This window comes from Lynx canadensis, chromosome D4, assembly GCF_007474595.2.
Source record: "Lynx canadensis isolate LIC74 chromosome D4, mLynCan4.pri.v2, whole genome shotgun sequence".
NCBI lineage: Eukaryota > Metazoa > Chordata > Mammalia > Carnivora > Felidae > Lynx > Lynx canadensis.
In genome coordinates this window covers 219,440-242,420 of record NC_044315.2, presented here as the reverse complement: position 1 = coordinate 242,420, position 22,981 = coordinate 219,440, and the positions used below count along the sequence as shown (strand labels likewise).

At 41.2% G+C, this 22,981-nt stretch overlaps 1 protein-coding gene across 3 annotated transcripts in view; it reads right to left on the bottom strand.

The window, feature by feature from the left end:
• Positions 1–12,412, bottom strand: part of MFSD14B (major facilitator superfamily domain containing 14B) — a 74,862-nt gene extending 62,450 nt beyond the window's left edge. The window contains exon 1 of one of the 3 annotated variants that reach the window (XM_030292665.1): positions 12,036–12,412. In XM_030292665.1, coding sequence (XP_030148525.1) covers positions 12,036–12,143 — 108 coding nt within the window. In that variant the 5' untranslated portion in view covers positions 12,144–12,412. The remainder of the gene's footprint in view (positions 1–12,035) is intronic. The other 2 variants (XM_030292664.1, XM_030292663.2) reach the window with 2 other exon arrangements.
• Between the last annotated feature and the right edge of the window lie 10,569 nt (positions 12,413–22,981).

The window sequence follows — 22,981 nt, the reverse complement described above, 5'->3', positions numbered from 1 at the left end:
AAAACTTTATGTTCAATCAGAGAAGCCAGGCACCAAAGGCAACAACATATAGTATTATTCCATTTATGTGAAATGCCCAGAATAGACATTCCACTGGAAGAGAGAGCAGATTAGTGGTCACCAGGGCCAGAAGGTAGGGGAAGATAAGAATGACTGCTAATGGGTACAGGATTTCATTCTGGGAGATGAAAACATTCTGACAGTGGTAATGGCTGCACAACCTTGTGAATATACTAAAAATACCTGGATTGTACACTTGAATACAGTGAATTTTATGTGAATATATCTCAATAAAAATGCAATGGTAAAAAAAAAAAGAGAGACAAAGATGCAGAAAGAGGCTGACTCTGCCTCTTGGCTGTGTGTGCAGCCTGGAACCCTGACAAATACCTTGAGACCATGAGAGCCAGACAAGTCAATACACTGAAATCACCAAGTACCTGGGACCTTGATTATGCTGCTTAAGTGCTAAATGAACCAATCCTGAAACTGTCTTTCCATCAGATTTCTTGCTAAACGAGTTAGTAAATCTCCTAATTATAAAACGGGGCGGGGGGAGGGGCAGATCTTAACAGACACCTAACCAAAAATGATACAGAAATGGCAAATAAGTATACGAAAAGATGCTCAACATATGTCATTTAAAAATGCAAATTAAAACAATGCAATTGTTGGATGATAGATTTTAAATGCATATTACTAAGTGAAAAGAAGAAAGTCTGGAAGGCTATATAGTGTATGATTCCATTTAGGTAAAACTGGAGAGGTAAACAGATCAGTGGTTGCTAGGGGTGGAGGGGTAAGGTTAAACAGGTGAAGCACAGGCAGTGAAACTCATGTTTGTTTAATACTTTAATGGTAGAAAACAGCACTATGTGCTTGTCAAAACCCACAGACTTTGAACCCTGGTACACGTTAATTTTTTAAAAAATGTTTAGGAGGTCAGAGAATCTCAGCATGGACTGCAGAGTGTGATAAAGGTAACTGTATTAGAAATGCATGAATCAACTTCACTGAAGAGGGTGGGGGCAACAGTTAGTGATCTAAGTAACATTAGGGATGAGTAGGGTCTGTAAGACCAAAAGGCAAAAGGTACCATATTTAAGCACTGTATTAATTGATAAATGTGTTCCCACAAGGGTACAGATAACCATTCTGAAATCAGTGAACTGGAATTGAACAATTAAGTAAATGGATGGCAAATGGTAGGAGTTACTTTTTTCACTGCTGGAGCGGAAGATTATCAACAAGGGAAAAAGCTAGAATGATCCCTGTGATAACAGATTAGAGTTGGAGATAGCACTATGGACTCATCTTAATTTTACATAGATACAGATGACCATATACAGAACTATTTATAGATAACATGTATACACAGGCTAATATACACATGTATATTTTCCTTGCTCTGTCACCTGAGAGAACCTAAAAGTAATGACATCCCAGCAGCCCAAAAGCAGTAAGTTCTGGTGCCCTGATCTTGGTTTCAAATACAATTTTCCAACAAAAGGAGCCAGAGCTCCTTAGAGAAATGGCTGATTCTAGGACTAAGGCAGGAAAATACAAGAGAAATCTGGCAAATCTTGTAGTACCAGAATATACTGCTAAAAACAAAAAACAAAACACCCCAATGAAACGCCAAAAACATAGGGATATGTCAAAGAGCTCCCAATGGCCAAAGCTGTGGCAATATGAGGCAACAAAACAAAACAGTACTGGATTATAGCTAATATAATATATATTTCATTATATACAAAAATATATAGCTAATAAAGTTATAAAATATATGTATTATACCGGGGCGCCTGGGTGGCGCAGTCGGTTAAGCGTCCGACTTCAGTCAGGTCACGATCTCGCGGTCCGTGAGTTCGAGCCCCGCGTCAGGCTCTGGGCTGATGGCTCAGAGCCTGGAGCCTGTTTCCGATTCTGTGTCTCCCTCTCTCTCTGCCCCTCGCCCGTTCATGCTCTGTCTCTCTCTGTCCCAAAAATAAATAAACGTTGAAAAAAAAATTAAAAAAAAAATATATATGTATTATAAAATACATATCTACAAAACTATACTAATAAGATGACATAGTAAACAAGTGGGGGAGAAAAGACAAATCTGTGCAGAGGAATTCCAAATGCAAGAAATTCCTTCAAGTTTTGCCTTCAAGGAAGTGAGGCAAAACTCCCATTTCTTAAATGTGGGCCGCATGTACTTTCTTCTGAAGAGTACAGCATAGAAAGAGGGGAAGAAGAGTATCTTTCTAGTGAAAGGTGACAAACACTACCTCAGACAAAATGTTAATGTCAACAGTGACGTGTACCCTTGATATGTTATGAAAATGGCACTTCACTTCTGTGGGCTTTCCTCCTCTAAACCCGTAATCCCACCCTAATCATGAGGAAACATCAGATGAATCCCACTTGAGGGACATTCTGCAAAATAACCAGGACTCATGAAAATTGTGAAAGTCATCAAAAACAAGGAAAGTCTGAGAAACTATCATAGCCCAGAAGAACTTACAGAGACATGAAAACTAAATGTAATGAAATACTGAAACAGAAAAAGGGCATTTAGTAAAAACCAGGAAAATGTGAATAAGTATGGACTTTAGATGATGGTAAGGTATGGACATTGGTTCATCAGTTTTAACAAATATACCATACTAATATAAGATGCTAATAACAGAAGGAAATGGATGTGAGGTATATGGAACCTCTCTATACAACCTTTTTTCTGTAAGTCTAAACTATTCTAAAATAAAGTTTCAAAAAATTAATGGGCAAGAATACCAAAAACATCCTGAAGGTGGAAAGAATAGGGGAAATATTTGAGCAGGGGTTGGGAAACTACAGCCCACAGCCTAAATTGATCACCAGTTTTTGTAATATGTTTTACTGAAATTTAGCAATGTTCATTCATTTACATATGTCCAAGGCTGCTTTTGTGCTACACTGACAGCACTGAGTAGCTGCAACAGACTATATGGCAGAAAAGCCTAAAATATTTACCATCAGGTTCTTAACAGAAAAAGTTTGCTGACTCCAAAGTGAGTAACTAGAACACAAAGGGGAGATCATAAGTATCAGTAACCCCATATAATATCTAGGCTGCTGACATTCCTTGACCACCCTGAACAGAGGCAGGTGCTTCCCTACCAAATTGCTGTAGCTTCTTTTCCACATACGACTAGTCTCTCTCCTGTACTACACAACACCTCTCAAAGGCAAGGATCTCAACAGTAATTCTCTAAATGCACCCTGAACTCAGCAGATAACTGGCTTTTATGACGTTAGAAGTTGACTTCCTACACCACCAAGACATATTTGCTAACAAATTCCCAACTGTGTTCGTGTTTCAGCAACCGTGTGCATAAACAGACTAGTCACCTCCTGAGACTGCAGCCTTGAGAATTCTTCAGGTCCAGAAGTTGAATCTTGACTAGTCAACTTGACCAGGATCATTCAATGACTAAAGATAGGAAGGAACTACATGGACCAATTATGGCCAATGAGGTATGAGGGGAAATACGTGGAGGGTTTATGGACTTTTCTTCATTCTTCTAGAGACATATATCAAAACATTACTGTTTCCAGTTTGAGGGCACTGTTGTGTAAGCATGTGATACTTAGCATCATAGCCATCCTGAGACCACACATGGTCAATCTTATGACCCCAAACTATCACCCTGGGAAGAGCAGAGCATATGAATGTAATGAGCCCACCATGTCTTTGGTGATATTAAACTGCTAAAATAAGCACACAATCTCTGTACTACCTACCATGTGCAATAATAAACCACTTACCATCAAGTTATCATTACACCATGTACAATGTTAACCTATTAAAAATGAAATATTTTGATCTTGATTTTTATGGGTAAGCTGAGGAACTAAGAACTGTACCTGTAAACTGTTGGCTCTATTGTACTTCTAAGCAGAAAAATTATTTTAAAATATATTTTAATTGAAAACTAGTGCTCCATAGTTGGGATGTACCACCATAAGATTCACAGTAATCTCTGCAGTAATGCTGAAGACATATATGAGAAGCATATTTCACTCTAAGCTCTGAGTATTTTAATAACTTAGAAGTTTACTACTTCTTGCCTATATCCTTTGTACTTATCTGGTTAGTAAAATGCTCCATCAAAAATAAATTCTTCATCAAAAATCTTTTTAAATATAAACACAAAGATGAAGTACATAAAAAGTTTTAAAACAAATAAATGATTACACCTAAAGGCTTTGCTTTTCTTCCTCCTAATACTGAAATGCCAGTAGGAAAAACAATTTTACGGCTTCTTTAGATGAAATAACTTTTCCACAAAAATTATGAAAATTTTCTCAGCACTAAATTAAATAGTTGAATACATGCAATCACTATGGGGTTGGACAGACAAAGCATTGATTAAATATTTGCAAGATAACTGTTTTTAAGTCTTCAAACTCTATAATTTACCAACCACCACCCAACTTAAAGCAAACCAAGATGCCAAGGACTACTTTTATAAATATTCCTATCTCTATCAACCTTATCTAAGAAAATATTCAAATCCAAGTGGTTAATTCACTCAGCATGTATATGTTGAGCCCTAGCATGTCTGCTAGATGTTGGGAACAATGGTATCAATAGATACTATCCTGTACCCGTTTAATGAAATATAAATTTTTAAATGGAAATGAACACTATAAAGAACAAGGACACAGCTCAGAGACAGTCATTACAAAAGATCTAAGCTGGGGCACCTGGATGGCTCAGTCGGTTGAGCGCCTGACTTCAGCTCAGGTCATGATCTCACGGTTCGTGCATTCGAGCTCCGCGTCAGGCTTTGTGCTGACAGCTCAGAGTCTGGAGCCCGCTTCAGATTCTGTGTCTTCCTCTCTCTCTCTCTCTCTCTCTGCCCCTCCCCTGCTCACACTCTGTCAATCTCTCTCTCAAAAAATAAATAAAACATTTAAAAAAAAGATCTAAGCTATACCTAGGCAAAAATTATTCTACAATAGCAGGAGAAGCAGCAACAGACACCATGCCAAGACCTGATCAAAGCACATTACAGATGCTACCATTTTTTCTGCACTGTAGTCTTCAAGATAAAAACTATCATCATCCCCATTTTATAGATGACAAAATTCAGATGCAGAGAATTCATGTAACTTGCCCAAGTCATAGAGTTACTAAGTGCCTAAGCTGGTATTCCATCCAGAGAATCACATATCTCCAGAGTGTATGCTACTAACCACTGTACTGCTTACACTACCTTTCTTAGCCTACAGTTCTCATAAACAGAATCAGCACATACATGACAGGTAGCCTGGACTGCAGCAACCTGAGTAAGAGGTGACAGGAGCCAAATGTAGGCAGTTCCTCAGGCAAAGTGCAGCCTTTTACTTACTTACCCACCTACCTCTGTTCCCACACTAAGGAGTCTGGCTGGGCTAGTATGTGCCTGGACAAAAAAAACCAATCTCCATCAACCCCCTCACTTGCTTTCTCAACATGACCTGAAAAGATGAGACTAGCAAGAGCACCTGACTTTTATCAATCAGGTCATCTGCCTTCAATTGGAAAAAGATAAGGGTGAAAACTACTCCCATTGGTCCCAAACATGATCTCCAACTCACAGATCACAGTACACAGTAAACATCAGTGAGTGACTCCCAACATGGAAGCAGGAGAGAGAAAGAGGCTGTCATATACACAAACTGACTAGACTTGGGTTTCCATAAATAAACTGATACATCTATATCCTGCTGATTTTTGGCAGGAGTGCCAAATCCACTCAAAACAAAAGCACAGTTTCTTCAACAAATGGTGCTGAGACCACTGAATTTCCACATATAAAGAATGAATCTGAAACCCTACCTCACACCATATAGAGAACCCAAACCAGATAAATGATCTAAGCTAAAACCACAAAACTAGGAAGAAAACACAGAGGTAAATCTTGGATTTAATCATGGATTCTTAGACATGACTCCAAAGCAGCAACAGTAACAAGCAACAAAAGAAAAAAGTAGATATTGGGCTTTGTCAAAACCACAAACTTTTAAAATGAACCAAAACCCTAAGTGTATGACATAAAACTCTCACAAAACAACATAGGGGAAAAGCTTTGTAACATTGGATTTGACGAGATCTTGAATATGACACCAAAAGACAAAGGCAACAAAAGTAAAAACAGATTAAATTGAATGTTACCAAAATTTAAAACTTCTACACATCAAAGGATACAATCAACAGAGTGAAAAGGCAACCTATGGAGAAGATATTTGTAATGCATATATCTGAAAAGAGGGTAATATTCAGAATATATCAAGAACCTCTACAACTCAAAATAACAGTCCAATTTAAAATTGAGCAAAGGACTTCTGGTGGGAATTTAAAATGGTGCAACTACGATGGGAAACAGCATGGCAGTGCCTCAAAACTTAAAAATGGAATTACCCAATGATTTAATAATTCCACTTCTGGATAGATATACAAAAGATTTGAAAGCAGGGTCTTAAAGAAATATTTGTACAATCATGTTCACAGAAGCATTATTCACAATAGCCAAAAAAACAGAAGCAATGAGATACTCAACAGATAAATGGAGAAACAAAACGTGGCATATACATAAAACAGAGTATTATTCCATCTTGAAGGAAATTCCAAGACATACCACACATGCCTTCAGCAATCCTGAAGACAACATGTTTTGACATGTGTCAACAACAACAACATTGAGGTCATTATGCTAAATGTCACAAAGATACAGTGTATGATTCCACTTATATGAGGTATCTAGAGTAGTCAGACTTATAGAAACTGAAAGCAGAAAGATGGTTATTAGGGAATGAGGGACAGGGTAAATGCTATTTAATGGATATAGAGGTTTCGTTTTACAAACTGAAAAAGTTCTAGAGATTGGTTTCACAATAACGTAAATACATTTAACACTACTAAGCTGCACAATTAAAAATGGTTGAAATGGTCAATGTTATGATATACGTATTATATTGCAATGTTAGGAATTTCTTGAATCCACTGTGTTTCTATATATTGGCAACAATTATGAATTTGAATTTTTAAGAATTTACATATTTAATATTTACACTATTGTACAATAGCATCAAAAAATCTGAAACGGGGTATACTCTGACAAATGATGTGAAAGGCCTATACACTGAAAACTCCAAAACACAGGTGGGAAATTTTAAAGATCTAAAATAAACGGAGGGATACCTCTTTCATGAATGAGAAGATTCCATGTTTTCAATTCTTCCTAAACTCATTTTCAGAATCAACACAATCCCAATGAAAATATAAGCAGGGTTTTTTTGTTTGTAAAAATTGAAAATCTGATTCCAGAATTCTAAAATGCAAAGGACATAGAATAGCCAAACGATTTTAAAAGAGAACAAGTGTGGAAGCCTAACAGTACTTGTTTCAAGTTTTAATATATACCTCTAATAATACAGATTAAGCAGTATTGATCTACAGATAAAACAGAATACAGAATAGACTGACATATATGGGTAACTGAATTTTGACTAAAGTGCAACTTTAGTGAATAAGAAAGTCTTTTCAACAAATGATGCAACAGTTATCCATACACAAAAAGAGAACTTCCATCCATACTTTGCACCATATTAAAAAATAATTCAAAATGGTCATAAAATTGTAAAATCTAAAAAGCTTCTAAAAACTGAAGGAAATCCTTGTGATATTGAGTTAGGCAAGCATTTCTTAGATATAAACCAAAACCAATCCATAAAAGAATTGATAAATTTCATCAAAATTAAACATTCTGCTCTTCTAAAAAAAATTTTTTTTAACGTTTATTTATTTATTTAAAAAAATTTTTTTTCAACGTTTTTTATTTATTTTTGGGACAGAGAGAGACAGAGCATGAACGGGGGAGGGGCAGAGAGAGAGGGAGACACAGAATCGGAAACAGGCTCCAGGCTCTGAGCCATCAGCCCAGAGCCCCACGCGGGGCTCGAACTCACGGACCGTGAGATCGTGACCTGGCTGAAGTCGGACGCTTAACCGACTGCGCCACCCAGGCGCCCCTAACGTTTATTTATTTTTGAGACAGAGAGAGGCAGACCATGAACGGGGGAGGGTCAGAGAGAGGGAGACACAGAATCTGAAACAGGCTCCAGGCTCTGAGCTGTCAGCACACAGCCCGACGCGGGGCTCGAACTCACGGACCGTGAGATCATGACCTGAGCTGAAGTCGGCTGCTTAACCGACTGAGCCACCCAGGTGCCCCTCTAAAAATTTTTTTAATGTTAATTTTTGAGAGAGAGAGAGAGAGAGAGAGAGCGAGAGAGAGAGAGAGCGAGCGCACAAGCAGGGGAGGGGCAGAGAGAGAGGGAGACACAGAATCCTAAGCAGGCTCCAGGCCCAAAGCTGTCAACACAGAGTGGTACTATGGGCTCAAACTCACAAACCGCGAAATCATGACCTGAGCCAAAGTCGGATGCTTAACTAACCGAGCCACCCAGGTGCCCCAAACACTCTGTTCTTCTAAAAGCACAGCTTAAAAGAAAATATTTGTGGGGCGCCTGGGTGGCTCACTTGATTGGGCATCTGACTTTGGCTCAGGTCATGATCTCACGGTTGGTGGGTTCGAGCCCCGCGACGGGCTCTGTGCTGACAGCTCGGAGCCTGGAGCCTGCTTCAGATTCTGCGTCTCCCTCTCTCTGATCCTTCCCCGTTCATGCTCTTTCTCTGTCTCAAAAATAAATAAACATTAAAAAAAGAAGTTTTTTTAAAGAAAATATTTGCAAAGCATATATCTGATAAAGGACTTACATCCCAAATCTATAAAGTACTCTCAAAAATCAATTATAAGATAAACAACCTAACAATAAAAATAGGCAAAAGACTCGAACAGACGCTTCACCAGGAGGATATAAAGATGACAAATAAGTTTATGGAAAGATGTTGAATATCATTAGCCAGAGGGACATGCAAATTAAAAACAAAATAAAACAATTAAAATACAGATCTACTACAAGGGCTAAAACTGACCAAGTGTTGAGGATGTAGATGAAGTGGAACTGTCATAGTGCTAGTGACAATGTAAAACTGTAAAATAACTTTAGAGAATGGTTCCGCAGTTTTCTTTAAAAGTTAAACAATACACCTACCATATGATTTAGCCACTGCACTCTAAGTATTTACTTTAAAGTATATCCCATACAAAGACTGGTAGACAAATGCTCATAGCAACTTTATTTGTACTGCCAAGCCTTAGTGATGAAGCAAATGTTCACCAACAGCTGAATGGATAAACAAATTGTGGTATGGTATGTCCATACAATGGAATACTACTCAGCAACAAAAAGGAATGCACTGATTTATACAACATGGATAAATCTCAACTCATGCTGAGTTTAAAAAAAAAAAGCCAAACCAAAAAGAGCATATGCTAGAAAATTAACAGTAATATATAGTGACAGTAAGTAGATAAATGTTTGCCTGTGAAGTAGGTGGAGAGAAGATATAAAATGGGCACAAGGAAACTTCTGGGAGTGATGGATATATTCACTGTCTTGACTGTGGTAATGATTCCACAAGTGTATACACATGTCAAAATACAAACCTGTATAAACATATATAGTTGTTACTATGTCAATTATATTTCAATGAAGCTATTTTTAAAAGATAAACAAATACAAAACTATTGTATTAAAAAGTCAAGCAGGGGCATCTGGGTGGTTCAGTCTGTTAAGCATCAGACTCAATTTCGGCTCAGGTCATGATCTCACGGTCAGGCTCCAGGCCCAGCTGCAGAACGTAGCACGTGGAAATGATACTAGACAGAAAGTGTAAGCAGAAAGATGCATAATTTGTGGTACCAGCATCCAACATGAACATTTAAGGGCATTCACTTGCTTTCCCAGCCACCACACATTCCAAAAGAGCACCAGTGTCTGGACTCTGCCACCTGCCATGCTAATCATCTCACTAAGTACAGTAAGTATCAAGAAAATTCACTGTCAGTATTCACTGCAGTTTATCAATACGGAGTCCATGCACCCTCAGAGACCAGGAAAGACTGGGTAGGAATCTACCTGTGCCCAAATTAGCAGGTTAGCATCAGGGTCCCACAGGAGAAGGAACCAGGGAATAGAGTCTAGGTTTCCTTGAGTAAACTTCTTTGAGTAAACATCCTTCAAAAGTTCCAGCTCTAAGCATATAAAATTATCAACTTTTTTTTTTAAGTTTATTTAGAGAGAGAGAGAGAGAGAGAGAGAGAGCAGGGGAGGGACACAGAGAGAGGGAGGGAGACTCCCAAGCAGGCTCTGCACTGTCAGCACGGAACCCCACACAGGGCTCAAACCCACGAACTGTGAGAGCATGACCTGAGCCAAAATCAAGAGTCGGACACTCAACCGACTGAGCCACCCAGGCGCCCCCAAATCATCAGGTTTAATTTTTAGTAAATGACTTGTCAGGATCACGTATACATTCTGACCATTCATGCCGAAAATATTGAGAAATAGTAACAGCCAATATTTATTGAGAACTTACTAAGTACAAGGTTGCAGTAACCCTAGCAATCCTCTGAGGTAAATACTATTATTAATTCGGAGATGTTATGTAACTTGTGCAGGTAACAAAAGGTGGGAACTGGGATTCCGAGCATGCTCACTTAATCACTATGCTATAATGCTTCAACCTGCTGGGTTACTTATTTTTATCCAAAAAGCCAAGGAGAACCAATGAAAAAACTTAAGGACAGCAGTAATTATGACACTAATCAACTAAGAACTGATGGTGAGGTTAGCAAGGGTCCCGAGAGAGAAGTCAAACTCTAAGTCAAAAACGCTGAGGAACTGAACCAGAGGGATGCAGAGGAAGCCAACAACCTAAAATCTTTGCCTGGTAAAATTAGCTACACTTGGCGAAGTACTCGGTGTCCTTAAGTACAGCAACGGATGAGAGAAGCTGTTTCCCATGTTACTAGCTTGGTGGCTGATGAGTAATTATGGCCTGTCCATTCAGACCCAGGAGGACCCGGCGGTTTGGCTCAGGTGAGGGGCAGGAATATGATGTCTCCTTTTTAAATAATCAGAAACAAAACGAGAAAAACCAATTCTCTGGAATGTCCTCTCACCATGAAATAAACCTCCCTTCCCAGACATCTTGTCTTTGAAATGAGGAACCCTTAACGCTTTTTCAAAAATGAGAACTCACTTGAGCAAGGAGGGCCCTTCAACACTACTACTAAGCTCTCCTCTCCTTTTATGGATGAGGCACCGAGTGGCAGGGCACACCGTTCTCACAGGACCAACACCAGAACCAGCTCTTCGGGCTCCATTCTACTTCCCCCTCCTCCCAATTCTGTTAATGGAGACTCGTATCACCAAATAATATTCATCTAGCGTCTCCTAAAAGCAAATATAGGTATGTAAGCTAAAAATCTGTAAAGTAAAATTTGTAAAAAAAAAAAAAAAAAAAAAAGTCGACCGCATACATTTAACTTTCCTAAAATTTCTGGTTTTCTTTGGCAAAACGTTTCCTAGGTGTTACCCTGTAACGTTTCTGTATTTCCTGTCCTGAATAGAGCAGAAAAACCCAGGGTCTTTAAGGAAGACTGGAGCTCTATGTTTTCTACTCCCCCATAACGAACCGGAGGCGCCTCTGAGCCGGTGGGCTCTGCCGAACCCGGGCCTACGAAATCAGCGCCCCGGCGGCCACCCGAACCCGGCGGAAACCCGGAGAGAGAGCGGCCCGAGCGTTCCCGGCCGACAGGCCCCCACACGCCCGAGGAGGCCGGGCCGGGAACTGCACCACGGAAGTGGAACCGCCTGCCGCACGTCTGGAAGTTCCCGAAAGGACTAAACCACTTCTCGGGACCCCGCGCACAGTGCTTCCCGAGACAACAAACCACCTGAAGGTTTGTCCGGCGAGGCGCAGGAGTGGCCCCGTAAAGGACGGGCTGCCCGAGAGCGGGGGCCCACGCGGCCTGTCCACGTACACCCCCCCCCCATCCCCGGGCTCCGCACCCCGGCCCCGCCCAGGCTCCCTGGGCCGCACCCGCGCTCACCGAGAGGCCGCCGGCGGCCTGCGCGCCCGGGCGCTTCTCTGGCATGGCTCCCGCCGCGGGCTCCGACGCCGCCGCGTCCTCCGGCTCCGGCGGCGGCTCCGCGCTCATGCCGCGGCCATGCCCGCGCCGGCTCGGGGTGCTCCGGGACGACGACGACGCCGCGGACGCGGCGGCGGGGCCCGCGCCCTCATGGGCTCCGTGGCCCGCGGCGGCCTGCGGGTCGGGTGGCGGCGCCAGCGGCGACGCCGAGGGCTGTAAGGGCGGCTGAGGCCGGAGCCACCAAGGAGGCGAGGCCGGGAGCGCAACTGCAGAGGCCGCCGGTCGCACCCGCCGCAACGACCGCGACTCTCGCAGCGGCCAGCGGCGTCAGGGGCGGCCCCGGACGGTCACAAGGCCCCGCCCCGCCCCGCGCCCCAGCTCCCGCCTGGCGCTGGGCGCCCGCGCCGGAGGCCTCCGGCAGCGCCCCGCCCACCTCAGGCCCCACCTCCACGCCTCCGAGGCCGCCGGGGCGTGCTCACGCGGCCGCCCGCCGGAAGTATGTCATCTCCCACCGCCTCGCGGCCGTGCTGTTTCCTGAAACACTGTCCAGTCTGGGGAAGTGACTTAGATGAACGACTGTTTTGTAATTTCGGCGCTTGTGGAACGGCTCCTGGTGTCCTCTTCAGGCACAGAAATGGACACATCCTGACGCGGAAGGACACCCCTGTCCAGGCCGCAGTCCAGAACTGGGAAAGCGCTATATGTACTATGTGACCAGGCAGTCTGTTCCTCTGCGAAATCCGAACAAGCTGAGGGAGAGCCCAGTTAGGCTGTGGGGTGCGGGGAAAGGACAGTGTTAGGAAACGTGAGGGCCCCTGGTCCAGTCTCGGGCCACTGATGGCTCCAGCACGGCGGGTTTGCACGGGTTACTCAGCAGCACAGAACTTAGCGTATGAAATATCTAGGGAAAGTGAACACGAATCCGGGCTTCATAAATGCTAATATCGTCATCACTGGCCCTCAGAGACCTTGTGAGCTGCACAATTTGGAGTACTGATACACGATACACTCAGAGTATTTTCTCCTGCTTAGATAGTTCAGCATTCATTCAGTGCCTCCTTGAGAGGAGACGAGTACCTTGAAACCCTGAAGGCCTCGTGTCTTCCTCCTCATCAGACCCAGACGGACTTAACCGAGAATGAAGTAAGTGCCATCAGTCCACTACTGATTTACATCTTGTGTTGTTACCGTGAGAATTAATAAAAGGAAACCGGAAGGGGGAGCTCTCATGCCCTATCCCTTGGGTCACCTGTAGACCCAACAAGAAGAGACCCAATTGCAAATCCGCGGTGCTTTAGCTACTAGTTATTGTCCCAGCAGGAGGAAGAAACGTTCTTCTCTCCCAAGCTCCAATGAAAAGCCATTATACTTCAAACTCCTCGTTTACTCAAACGAACTTTTTGTTTGTAATAGCTTTCCCAACTTTCTCTGCAAGAGAACATTCCTCTCCTTTGTTCTTGGGGCTTGTCTATGGTTTTGCCAGTAGCTTGCTTCCTTGCCCTGAATTGCAATTCGTTGATATTTCTGAATAAACCTATCTTTGCTGATAAAGTAACTGGCAGTTTTATTTTTAAAGTTTATTTTTAAAGTTCCAAACAGTTAATGCACAATCCTAAGTATGTTTGTCTGCTCTGACATACTGTATAAACTGGCTTAGGTCCCTCCCAGGCCTTGAGCTAGTATAACCTTGGTGTCTTAGCTCAGGCAGCGTAACAAATACCACAGACTGGATGACTTAAACAACAGTCACGTTCTGATGAGAGCTTTTTTCCCCCGGCTTACAGATGTCCTTACTGTGTCCTCACAAGGACAAGCTCTTTGGTTTCTCTTATAAGGTCATTGATCTCATCATGAACACCCTGCCTTCATGATCTCATCTAAAACTCACCACCTCTCAAAGGCCCTATGTCCAAATACCATCACATTGGAGGTTTTTGGGCTTCAACATTCACATTTTTGGGAGGACACAATTCAGTCTGTAGCACTTGACCTACAGAGACTGTTCAGACTGTGCTTCCCAAAGCACATTGATGTCCAAAATTGGCTTTTCCTGAAAGAACACTATTGTTTTCTTAATCTCAAGCAATCAACCCAATTGCCCCCTAATGCAGGGACTGTACTGCTACTTGGCCTTGATTAAAGACACTTTAGGGGCGCCTGGGTGGCGCAGTCGGTTAAGCGTCCGACTTCAGCCAGGTCACGATCTCGCGGTCCGTGAGTTCGAGCCCCGCGTCAGGCTCGGGGCTGATGGCTCAGAGCCTGGAGCCTGTTTCAGATTCTGTGTCTCCCTCTCTCTCTGCCCCTCCCCCGTTCATGCTCTGTCTCTCTCTGTCCCAAAAATAAATAAATGTTGAAAAAAAAATGTTAAAAAAAAAAAAGACACTTTAGTTCACAATAGGAGACTGATCGAATTTTAGAAGTCACCAGCATTGAATTGAGAGTAAGAGATTTCCCAACAATATCTTAGCCAGGTTGTCATCTAACTTCTACTTAAACATAGCCAGAGAAGAGATGTGTTAAACACACCCAATTCACTTATGGATAGCTCTCATTATCCTTTCATTGAGCTAAAGACTGCTTGCCTCTTTCAGCCATGCTTTCCTCCTGCCTCTGCCTGCTTTGTGTATATAAAAATGTCTAATTGCAATTGCTTAAAATGTCAAAATAAACCTGCCATCTTTCCTGATTATCCTCCAAATGCATACCAGTTTGTTAAAATCCCAGTTGAAATGCATTGGCAGAAATATACCACTGTAAGTAGTATTTGATGAAAGCACTGTGAGGTGGTCCCTTGATCTGGACAGTCATAAAAGTAATTTTTAAGAGGTGAATTGTGTAATTGCATTATGTTAACAGTTATACCATAGGATTTAAATAGACCCTTATCCTTACCTCTTAATTGATTCAGCACTGATCAAGGTCAAAGACCTGGGAATCCAGGGAAACCTTGGTGGTTCAGTAGGTTAAGCATCCAATTTTGGCTCAGGTCATGATCTCACTGTTCCCCAGGTTGAGCCCCACGTCAGGCTCTGTGCTGACAGCTCAGAACCTGGAGCCTGTTTCAGATTACTGTGTCTCCCTCTCTCTCTGCCCCTCCCCCACTCACACTCTGTCTCTGTCTCTCTCAAAAATAAATATTTTTAAAAATTAAAAGCAAAAGACCTGGGAGTCCACATAATTTAATCCAACATCCTAGGCTCTAAGAAAGTAGTAGTGCTCATGGAAAGATGTGTGTTACTTTGTTTCATCCAAGAGTGGTTTAGATATCTCCAATTGTTTGAATTCATATTATTAATGAAAAGATGCTTCTCAGGATGTTAATAGGTATGCAAGAGGAAGAGTGTTCCCCTGGTAGGAAATAACTATGTGTTAAATAATTACAAAATTAAAATGTTTTCTTTTTTGTTGCCAGATTTCCTCTAGTTTTATTTATTTTTAAAAAAAATTTTATGTTTATTTTTTGAGATAGAGAGAGCTGTGGAGGGGCAGAGAGAGAGAGAGGGAGAGAGAAATCCCAAGCAGGCTCCATGCTGTCAGCACAGAGTCTGATATAGGGCTCAAACCCACGAACTGTGAGATCATGACCTGAGCCAAAACCAAGAGTTAAATGCTTAACTGACTGAGCCACCTGGGCACCTCTCCTTTTGTTTTGTTTTTTTTCTTTTTTTCATTTTTTTAAATGTTTATTTTATTTTTGAGACAGAGAGAGGCAGAGCACGAGTGGGGGAGGGGCAGAGAGAGAGAGAGAGAGAGAGAGCGAGCCACAGAATCTGAAGCAGGCTCCAGGCTCTGAGCTATCAGCACAGAGCCTGATGCAGGGCTTGAACCCACAAACTATGAGATCATGAGATGAGCCGAAGTCGGACACTCAACTGACTGAGCCACCCAGGCACCCCATATCATGATTTTTCTAACGAGAAAATATAGTAAGAAGTGTTCCTCAAACATTTTTATTCTTGAAACACTGATTAATATATTGAAGATGTGTAGGACACAGTTTGGGAAGTGCTGCTTTTTTCTTTACTGATTTTTAAAGATGCACATGAACATGAAATATGCATACAGTAGTGTAGCATAGAAAGATCGTAAAACAATAATATGTTTGATATTTTTAAAAACATTAATTTAAAAAAGAATGGGGCATCTGGCTGGCTCAGTTGGTTAAGTGTCCAACTCTTTATTTCCACTCAGGTCATGATCTCATGGTTTGAGTTCAAGCCCAGCACCAGGCTCTGTGCTGACAGAGTGCAGGGATTTTCTCTCTCTCTCTCTCCCTCTTCCTGCCCCCTCTCCTCCTCACTCTCTGTCGCTCCCGCTCCTCCCTCTCTCAAAAGAAATAAATAAACTTAAAAAAATTAAAGTACTTCTTTAATAATGATTGGCTTTAGAGCTAAGAATATTTTTCATATAAATTTCTGATTTGGGACTATATTTTAGTATACTTTTATAATCAGAAGAAGAAAACTGACCAATTTCCCAATCTAAAAAAATATGAATTATGCACTTTTTTATTACTTTCCTATAGCTACATAGCAAATTACTACAAATGTAGCAACTTAAGTGAGCACCAATGAATTATCTCAGTGTCTGTGGGTCAAGAATCTGGCAGACTTTAACTGGCTTTGCTGAGGGTCTCACAAGGATAAAATCAAGATGCCATCTGACCACATACTCATATGGCAGCTGAACTACATAAGGATCTGCTTCCAAGCTCTCTCAAGTTATTGCTAGAATTCATTTCCTTGTGGTCCTGTGACCATGGGTCCCATGTTCTTGCTGGCTATTAGCTCCTGCTCTCATCATGTAGAAGCTGCTCTCAGATACTTGCTAAGTGGTCCTATCCACGACAGTTTGCTCCTTCACACTTCTCTGATACTTTATCTTTTAAGGAGCTCACTTGAGTAGGTCAGGGCCATACAGGACAGCCTTCCTTTTGATTAACTCAAAGTCAACTGATTATTAGTAGCCTAATCACAGAAGTGATATCTCGTCAGATTCACTGGTCCTGCCTGGACTCAAGTGGGGAGGTTTGCACACCAGAATACAGGAATCTTGAGGACCATTTTAGAATTCTGCTTACCATACACTTCTTTAGAAAAAGGAACTTCTCTCATTTGTCTTTGTAGTCCCATGGCCTGGCTTGGTGCCCAGAACAGAGGAAATGCTTGTAGAAGAAATTAAACCAGGATAATACTGTTTCAAACAGGGTGTATTTAGGAAAGAAGGCCCCCTAGTATGGATTGGAAGTCTTTCCTACTTAATTTTACTGGACTCATACAGTATATTGTATGTTGCTAATCATGTTTTGGAAGGCAGAAATGTTCATAGGGGGCTCCTGAGTGGCTCAGTCAGTTCAGCATCAGACTCTTAATTTCAGCTCAGGTTATGATCTCACTGTTGTGAGATCACTCTCTCTCTCTCTCTCTCTCTCTCTCTCTCTCTGCTCCTTCCTTGCTCATGCTCTCTCTCTCACACACATAAAAAAAAACTTAAAAAAGAAACGTTCATAGGTACAAGCAGAATGGGTAACAATCCAAGGAATTATATACAAGGGTGAGGATGCAGTCTCTTGTTCTTACCTGGTATGTCTATGCCAACATTTAGAACTTCAGCTGGAATTTTTAGTTGAGGTGCATGTGGATCAGATATTTAATATTTAAAAAAACCTGTGGTCTTTAATTCACAAATTTTAAGAAATAGATTAAAGGAAATGGTGACAGTAGTAGCTGAAAGACTGACTTGAGCTGGAATCTCTTCACCTCTTATTGCTTGTGCAGCCTTAAGAAAGTTATTTAACCTCCCTAATCCTCATTCTCCCCATAAACAAATTTGGGGTATTAATACCTACCTTGTTGGGATTGTCGTGATGATTAATTTCAAAAACGACAGTGTTGCGACCGGCGCAACAAACACCGAGATCAGGGTCCTGAGGGTAGGGGAATGTAAGAAAAAAAAGAGAAGAGAAGCCAGTTTGGGAACAGGAGGGTCCCCTGGGCTGATGGCCCAAGTGACGGCTTTATTGTTGCCGTACACAATCTTTTATATCAAGACTCTTATGGGTCAGGTCATTCTAAGAATAAACAGGTTTCACATGATCGCTGCCAGCCAAAACATTTAGTTCTGTATACCTTGTGAACTTTCTAAACGGGTCGCAGCAAGACCTTGTTGATAGATTGCTAGCAAAACACAGTTCCCATGTTTGTTTCTATTTGACCCGGGGTAGAAAAAGGGGGGTAACATTACTGCCAACACCCACAGACCACAGGCTTCAGGAATTAGATTTCTCAGCCTTGACAAGGCTTTCGTATGCCTTTGCAAGTGGGGGAATGGGAGGGGGAACCACCGGGTTGGCTGAGTCAACAGGGAGCCGTTGCTCGACCCGGTCTCAGCCTGGTACCGGGGTCCGGCCTCCCACACCACAGTATGTAATTATACATAGAGATAATTGAGATGATTTGTTGAGATGATTAATGTAAAGCTCTCGATTATTTTCTGTTTCTTTCTGGATATTCTCTCGATGCCTGTGGGAAGAGTTAAGTAACATTTGAAAATAATCACTCACACACACTTAAAGCCTTTACTTTGTTGCTTCTTTTAATGTGCTGTTGATGCTTTCTCACTTGTTGAAACAGCATTGGGTTATCACAACAAGAGCACTCCTTAATCCCCAATCTCCTATTTCCGCCATACTCCCACCGACCTCCCCCTGGTGTCCATCAGCGTGTTCTCTGTAGTCTGTTTCTTGGGGATTAACAAGTGTACTTGTGATGAACACCAGGTGATGTATGGGAGTGTTGAGTCACTATAAAGTAACCTGAAACTACTATTACACCATATGTTAACTAACTGGGATTTAAATAAAAACAATTAGGGGCGCCTGGGTGGCGCAGTCGGTTAAGCGTCCGACTTCAGCCAGGTCACGATCTCGCGGTCCGGGAGTTCGAGCCCCGCGTCGGGCTCTGGGCTGATGGCTCAGAGCCTGGAGCCTGTTTCCGATTCTGTGTCTCCCTCTCTCTCTGCCCCTCGCCCGTTCATGCTCTGTCTCTCTCTGTCCCAAAAATAAATAAACGTTGAAAAAAAATAAATAAATAAAAACAATTAAACTCTCATATTTTAAAGGAATAAAAGAAATAGTAGGTGTTGCTATTTGTTGCATTACTTACGAGTAGGCCACATTTGCTCACATGCTTAAATCTAAGCTAAGACAAGAGGAACTTTTTTTTTCAGTAGACTTTGTCTAATGGCACATATACAAGTCCCAAGGTTCTATAAAATTGTCCCATTCTTCAAACCTGTGGTCCTCAACCTGGGGTAATTCTGCTTCCCAGGGGGTATTTGGCAATTTCTGGAAACCTTTTTTATTGTCATTTTATTGGCTCCTGGAGAGAAGCAGTTGGTAAGAGGCCAGGGATGCTAATAAGCATCCTACAATGCATAGGATAGTCCCTCACAGCAAAGAATTATGAGGTCCAAAATGTCAGTGGTGCTAAGGTTGAGAAACCCTATTTTACATAAAGGAATTTGTACAATGTAATGTAGTCGGTATATTATTTTGGAAAGAAAATACGTGCATGATCTCCTAAATCATGGTGGTTTCCACAGTGGAATGCCATATAGCAATGGTAAGAATGAATGAATTATAACTTCCTCAATAGCATTTTGAACCTCACGAGATGATGTTGAACAAAAGAAGCCAGACATAAAAGAATATAGACAATATGATTCCTTTTACATAACTCAAAAATACAAAAAAAGTTAACTTGTTTTTCAAAGTCAGGGTAATCAGTATTGTAGAGGTTTCTATATGGCTGATCATGTTCTCTTTCTGGATCTGGATGCTGGGTACACAGGGGTGCACATTTAGTGAAAATTAATCAGTTTTATATTCATGATTTGCCTACTTTTCTGGATGAAAACTTAAACAAATAGTTTTCTAAACAAAAAGCAAAATATATGCACGATGCCATGCTATTTGATTATAATGATTATATCATTTATGAGCTAAAGTATCACTTCCTGTTACCTGGGTCCCCAAACCAGAAAATTTTGTAGGACATTTTCTTAAGCTACACTCACAGTAGAGCAATGGAGGTTTTTAAAGTTTATTTTTTATTTACCATAGCATCCACTGAAATTTGCTGTAACATTGATAGGATATATAGAACACGGTGTGATTCCACTAAGACTAATCTTAAAATAAGTACAAGATAAGGACGCCATTATAATGTTGGTAGGAATGCTGACAACATTGACTGCATCTTTGGCCCTACCTCTTGTTTATGTTGGTGTAGTGATGTGTATGCCAGGCCCTTTGGAGATTAATATATGGCCTGACCAGAAGGCAGGAAGGCTTGTTCTGATTGTCCCTAAATTTCTTTAGATAATTAGTAGAAATAAAATAGTTTCTTTCTCCCCTTCCCCTCTGGCACACAGATGGCACCACTTTAGATAACCAGTAGAAAGAGATAACCTTGTTTATTCCCCCTCCCTCCCCTCTAGTACACATATGGCACCACTTTAACTAGGTCCGCAAAGTCTGTGGATTAAGGTCTGGACTTGGCAGAGAATAGCTGCACAACACCTGGATTGTCGTCTGCCTGATTCCCAGCCACCCCAAAATTGTTGTCACTACATTACCCTGAATAAAACTGTGTAAATGGTATGGAGTAGCTTGCTTCATTTTTTGGTCTTAAAAGTCTGGAAGATATTTTACTGTTCCTCCTTCACCTTCTAACAATTGCTGATGATCAATATTACCATGTCAGAGCAAAATATACTAATACAGTTCTTTTACCTAAGAGGAGGGATACAACAGTTTATTCAGTTTGACTATATATTTTTGTTGGTTTTTTCTCCATTTAAATGAATTAATCATGCTGTCTTAAAGCTGAATTTTAAGATTGAGGTAAGTGTAATGCTTAATACCGCATTACACTAAAATCAAAGATTTAAAATCAAAGGTTTTTTAAGTAACCCTGCTGTGGACAAGGAGTGCAGGAGAACCTCAGCATTCTTTGCCACTGAGGACTGCACCCGTCCTTGCTGTGCCGTGTTCACCTGCAGCCTTGGCTGCCAAGGACCTCTGCAGTGTTGACTGCTGCTAATCTCAGCTGACAGAGTTGCTAGGAGTCCACACTGCTGCACTCTCCCAGAGCTGGAGTTGCCAAATCCCACCTAGCTAGCACCCTCAAAACCAGCTGTAGGTGAAAGTCTTTGCCCAGTAAAGTTTTTCTGTAAAGTCTGGAAGAGGGGACTTAATTCAAATGCAGTTGTCAATATAAGGCTATCAGAAACACACACACACACACACACACACACACACACACACACACACACAAAGGAAATCAAGGAAAAAAGAAACAACCAATGAAAGAGAATAATTTTTCAGTTAGAGTCCCCAGTGGAAATCTATGGATTTCCTGACAAAGAATTCAAAATATTGTTTTAAAGAAGTTCCATGAGCACACAAAAAAACACAGACAACTCAACAAAATCAGGCAAACAATATATGAGTAAAATGAGTTCCACAAAGAGATAGAACTTATAAAAGAGAACTAAGATAGAAATTCTGATGCTGAAGAATACATTTGAATGAAATGAAAAACACAGTAGCTTCAACAGCAGACTTTAGAAGAAAGAGTCTTCAAACTCAGATCATTTAAAAGTATCCAATCAGAGTGGGAAAATGAAAAACAGCGAAGAAAATCTGCAATATTAATGGGGAAGCATCAACAAAATCAATGTATGAATAATGGCATAGCGATATATCCTAGAAGAAATAATGGCTGAAAATTTCCCAAATCTTGGGAGAGAAATAGATATCCAGATTAAGAAGGCTGAAAAGTTTCCAAACAGGATAAATACAAAGAAAACACAGGGGTGACTTTGGCTCAGGTCATGATCTCGCGGTCTGTGAATTCAAGCCCCGCATTGGGCTCTGTGCTGACAGCTCAGAGCCTGGAGCCTGCTTTGGTTCTGTGTCTCCCTCTCTCTCTGTCCCTTCCCCGCTCATTCTCTGTCTCTCTATCTCTGTCAAAAATAAATAAACATTAAAAAAAATAAAAAACAAGAAAACACAGAGATACATTAGAACCAAACTTTCAAAAATCAGTGACAAAAATAGTATTTTGAAAGCAGGAAGAGAAGAGCCAGTTATCACAAATAAAGGAACTTTTTAAATATTATCAGTGTATTTCTCAGCACAAACCTTGCAAGCTGGGAGAGTGGGAAGATATATTCAAAGCACTAAAAGAAAAAACTGCCAGCCAAGAATAACTATATCCAGCAAAATTTTCCTTTGAAAATGAAGGAGTGATAAAGACATTCCTAGACAAGCAAAAACTGAGGAAGTTTAACACCACTAGACCTGTCTTACAAGAAATGCTTAAAGGAGTCTTCAAATTAAAGTGAAAACATGTTCAGGGCGCCTGGGTAGTTCAGTCGGTTGAGCAAATTTGACTTTTGATTTTGGCTCAGGTTGTGATCCCAGGGTCATGCAATTGAACCCTGTGTCAAACTCTGTGCTGAGCATGGAGCATGCTTAAGATTCTCTCTCTCTCTCTCTCTCTCTCTCTCTCTCTCTCTCTCCCTAGCCCCTCTCCCCCACTTGCAATTGCTATCTATCTCTCTCAAAAAAGAAAGAAAGAAATGAAAACATGCTCAACAGCAGCATGAAAGCTTAATTCTCACTGGTAAAGGTTAATATACAACAAATGGTTGCACTGTAATGGTTGTTTATAAATTACTTTTAACTCTGACTTAATGGTTAAGAGAAAAATTTGTTCATGGATACACAATATAAAATGAAGTAAACTGAGTACAAGAACACAATGTATGTGGGGGAGGATAAAAGTGTACAGTTTTTGTTATGCAACTGAAATTTAAAACAGGGTTATAACTACAGACTA